This window comes from Corvus brachyrhynchos, unplaced genomic scaffold, assembly GCF_000691975.1.
Source record: "Corvus brachyrhynchos isolate BGI_N302 unplaced genomic scaffold, ASM69197v1 scaffold175, whole genome shotgun sequence".
Lineage (NCBI taxonomy): Eukaryota > Metazoa > Chordata > Aves > Passeriformes > Corvidae > Corvus > Corvus brachyrhynchos.
This window is the reverse complement of record NW_008238448.1, coordinates 8,676-12,304: the sequence shown is the minus strand read 5'-3', so window position 1 is coordinate 12,304 and position 3,629 is coordinate 8,676. Positions and strand designations below refer to the sequence as shown.

The following is a 3,629-nucleotide window of genomic DNA, read 5'->3' as shown; positions in this document are numbered from 1 at the left end:
TTTTTTTTTCTTTCTTTTAGTTCTGTTAATAAACTTCTTTATATTCTTTTAAGTTTTGTGCCTGCTTTGCTTTCTCCTAATTCTTATCTCACAGAAGGAAAATAAGTAAGTAATGGATATTTTGAACCAAACCACTACACTTGGTGTTTCTGCCCAGTTTACGAACTGAACCCACTACACAACTCCAAGTCCTGCAGCTGCTACCGACCTTCCCCCTCAGCCCATGAAACAGGGTTGGGACACTCGGTAGTGAGCACCAACAGAAATCTCTGTGGGCAGTCCCTGAACACATAAACATGGAGCATCTTCCCAAACACAGAAGCAGTTCCCAAACACACAGTGCTCATCTTAGCCTGGTCCTCCAACAAGCTCTTGCTCATCCTGTCTCCCCTACACATCACCTTGTTCAATGCCTCAGCAGAACACAGCTCTGAGGGAACCTGAAAAGCCCAGAGAGAATGAAGCGACTCACAAATCTGGTTACACAGGAGTGAAGCAAATGTGTCCCTGGAAAAAAAATCTCCTTCTGACACATTCTGCCCTTGCTGCTCTGGTGAAAATAACTGCAATACCATAGACAGTAAAGCTGAAACCCAGGAGGACATGTGGGTTTGTCCACCACACCACGTCTTCACTGCCTTTGGTTCTGTTATTTTTTTTTAATTTTTAATCCCTTTGCAAATATTGTGGTGTGAATGGCCACCAGGTCAAATGCTCCAATATGGCAAAAAGGGGACTCTGAGGAAACCCCAGTAGTGACGCAAGTCTCCTCCCTCCACATCCGCCAGAAGCAATTGGAGGGAAAAAAAGTCTTTCTGAGCTCTCTGAGCCTTTCAGACAGGGAGGGCAGAGAACAGCCCAAGGGCAGGGTCACTGATAAAAGCCTCCCTGGAGGACTTCAGCCCCCATCTGTCTCCCTGTCGATATCCAGCTCCTCCCCTCAGCACTCCCTGAGCTCCTGAGAATCCAGCATCCGGACATCGCACTTCCCATCTCCCTTTCCCTCCTGGGTGCCCTGCTCTTGGCAAAATCCCCTGCAAAAGGCTCAGCCTGCACACCACTCTGCATGCCCTCTTTCCTCCAGCCTTACTCCCCCAGCTCTTCCAAATCCCCGTGAGTTTCACCAGCTTCTGCTTTCAGACAACTGCACGTGTCCATACCTGCCGTAGGTAGTGCGTTCCCCCTCTGTCCTGCCCAGCTGCTCAGGAGACAAAATATGGAATTGTGTTGCTCTGAAAAACACCCTCCTGCTCAATCCTACTCTCTGCTCCTGCTCTGGCAGCAAACGTGGCTCTTCAGTGGTGCCCTCTTCAGCCACTCACCTCCTCCACTCAGCCTTGGCCACGGCAATACCCTTTTCAAGCTGCAAGCTACATTTTGCTGATGTCAAACTGCTTTCAGTTAAACAGGGAAGGGTTTGAGTGATGTCACACGCAAATCAAGCCTTGGTAGAGGGAAAAGAATTATCGAGTTGCCAATCAGATGGGGACAATTCCATAACCACTCTCACTCACCTTCAGACCAGTGTCTTACAAGGCTGACATCAAAGCTCTCCATAGACATTTCCACTAGGTAGGGTCCACAGTCCCGATGAGAGCACAATCTGGCCAGTAACATATGGCGATGTTATGAAAAATCCACAAAAGCTATCACAACCCAATAATTTTCCAAGGCTATACCTGATACTCTTTGGGTGACAAACCACAAATGGGGTTTCCTCAGACCTTAAACTAGGCCAGTGTTTATTCAGCATCACTTGCTTTCAGGTGCAGCTGAGGATGACCAAGTTTGAACACCTGGGGTTCAGGTGATTGCAGGATGACTTCCCCCAATTGTGTGCTAAAGGCAAATGTTCCCATGCAATGTAATCCTCTCGGTTGCTTCCAGGTTATCAGGTGCAGAGCTGCTGTTGCCTGGGCTCCAGGAAAACCACTCTCTGTTGAGGAGGTGGAAGTTGCACCCCCAAAGGCAGGGGAAGTCCGGATCAAGGTAAAAACACATTTCAATAATTTTTTCTCCCTTGCCGGAGTTGCTCTTCTTGCGGCTGTACCTTGAATACAACTCAGAGATCTGTGTCCACCCATGGGCCTTAACCGTCCAGAGTAGTTCTGTGGAAAATCCTTCCACAAACTGAGATAAACAGAGGCTGTACTATTTCTAAAAACCACCATTTACTCTTTCTTCTCCAAACAGATTGTGGCCACAGGCATCTGTCACACAGATGAACACATTTTGACAGGTTCCTTTCCTAATGTGGAATTCCCAGTTATCCCAGGCCACGAAGGAGGTGGGATTGTGGAAAGCATTGGAGAAGGAGTGACCTCTGTGAAACCAGGTAACCAACACACACTCAAATGCACACCCAGGATTCAGGACTCAAAGCTCTGCCAGGCGCTCAGAAACTTCTCCCTGCTCCTGAGTCAGTGGTTCAAAACCTGACTGCACACTCACTGCACTGGACTCTCATGTCCACTTTCCCAATCTGTTCCTCATGTACACGAGTGGGGCCTAGAGCATTTCATCCTCACAGGGAAAGCAGAGGGTTCATGGTAGGTGTTCCAGTTTGGACAAATTTAGAAATATATCCTCTGAGAGAAGGCACAACCACCCCTCCCCCACCAGGTTCGGGAAAAAAAAATTTTCCTCGAAGGAAAGTGAAGGAAATAAAACTATTTATTTAACAAACACACAGGAAAGGAAAATAATGCTAAATAAAAAAAATCCTCACAGGGAAAGCAGAGGGTTCATGGTAGGTGTTCCAGTTTGGACAAATTTAGAAATATATCCTCTGAGAGAAGGCACAACCACCCCTCCCCCACCAGGTTCGGGAAAAAAAAATTTTCCTCGAAGGAAAGTGAAGGAAATAAAACTATTTATTTAACAAACACACAGGAAAGGAAAATAATGCTAAATAAAAAAATCTGTCGCTGTGGAAAAAAAACCTGGGAAAGTGTTAGAGTCCTCCCTTTGGTCTACTCGGAGCTGGGGCTTGGCCCAGGGCCAGGTCCTCTGTGCCCGGTGGAAAGTCCTCCCAATGTGCTCTGATGTTAAAGCAATCAAGCAGTCCAGTAGAAAAGGGGAAAAATCTGAAATTCCAGGGAAGGAAAAATTCAACTCTCAGTCTCTCTCCAGAGAAATCTCAGTCTCTCTCCGGAGAAAAAGCAGCTGAACCACTGGCCAAAAAGCTGTTCGGGGAGCAGCAAGCCGGGTGCTTCCTCCCTCCCCTGCCGAAGCTGGGAAAACCAATTGCTATCTGTGTGTGACCTTGAACAAGCTGCAAAATGCTTTGAAAAAGTTTTGCTCAGTTTTTTCCTTCCCCCTCTCAGGCTCAGTTTAGAGGCATAGAAAGGCACAAAAACTAATTTCTGGGCATAGGCAGCGATATGGGATACACACCATAAGGTCACCCCAAGACAGTAGGTTGCTGCCATCAGAAAGCTCAGGAGGGGTGGGTGATTCAACAGGCAATGCCCTTAGGGCCTGCTGAGCAAAAGGCACCTAAGAGAGATCCAATTTCTTGCAGGAGACAAAGTCATCCCACTCTGCGTGCCTCAGTGTGGGAAATGCAGCTTCTGCCTAAATCCTGAATCCAACTTCTGCCAGAAGTGCCAGTGAGTTTGCTTTCCCTT

At 47.4% G+C, this 3,629-nt stretch overlaps 1 protein-coding gene across 1 annotated transcript; it reads left to right on the top strand.

Annotated features, from left to right (window-relative positions):
• The first annotated feature begins 1,504 nt into the window (after positions 1–1,504).
• On the top strand, positions 1,505–3,623 carry LOC108447283 (alcohol dehydrogenase 1-like). Its single transcript, XM_017736748.1, has 3 exons — positions 1,505–1,989; positions 2,194–2,335; positions 3,524–3,623. Exons 1-3 carry the CDS (start codon positions 1,819–1,821, stop codon positions 3,613–3,615), a joined length of 405 nt encoding a protein of 134 aa, XP_017592237.1. The 5' UTR covers positions 1,505–1,818; the 3' UTR covers positions 3,616–3,623.
• The last annotated feature ends 6 nt before the right edge of the window (positions 3,624–3,629 follow it).

Coding starts and splice junctions, on each gene's coding strand:
- LOC108447283 (XM_017736748.1), top strand. CDS start 1,819: ATGACTTCCCCCAATTGTGTGCTAAAGGCAAATGTTCCCATGCAATGT. Junction 1,990..2,193: donor CAGGGGAAGTCCGGATCAAG/GTAAAAACACAT, acceptor TTCTCCAAACAG/ATTGTGGCCACAGGCATCTG. Junction 2,336..3,523: donor AGTGACCTCTGTGAAACCAG/GTAACCAACACA, acceptor AATTTCTTGCAG/GAGACAAAGTCATCCCACTC.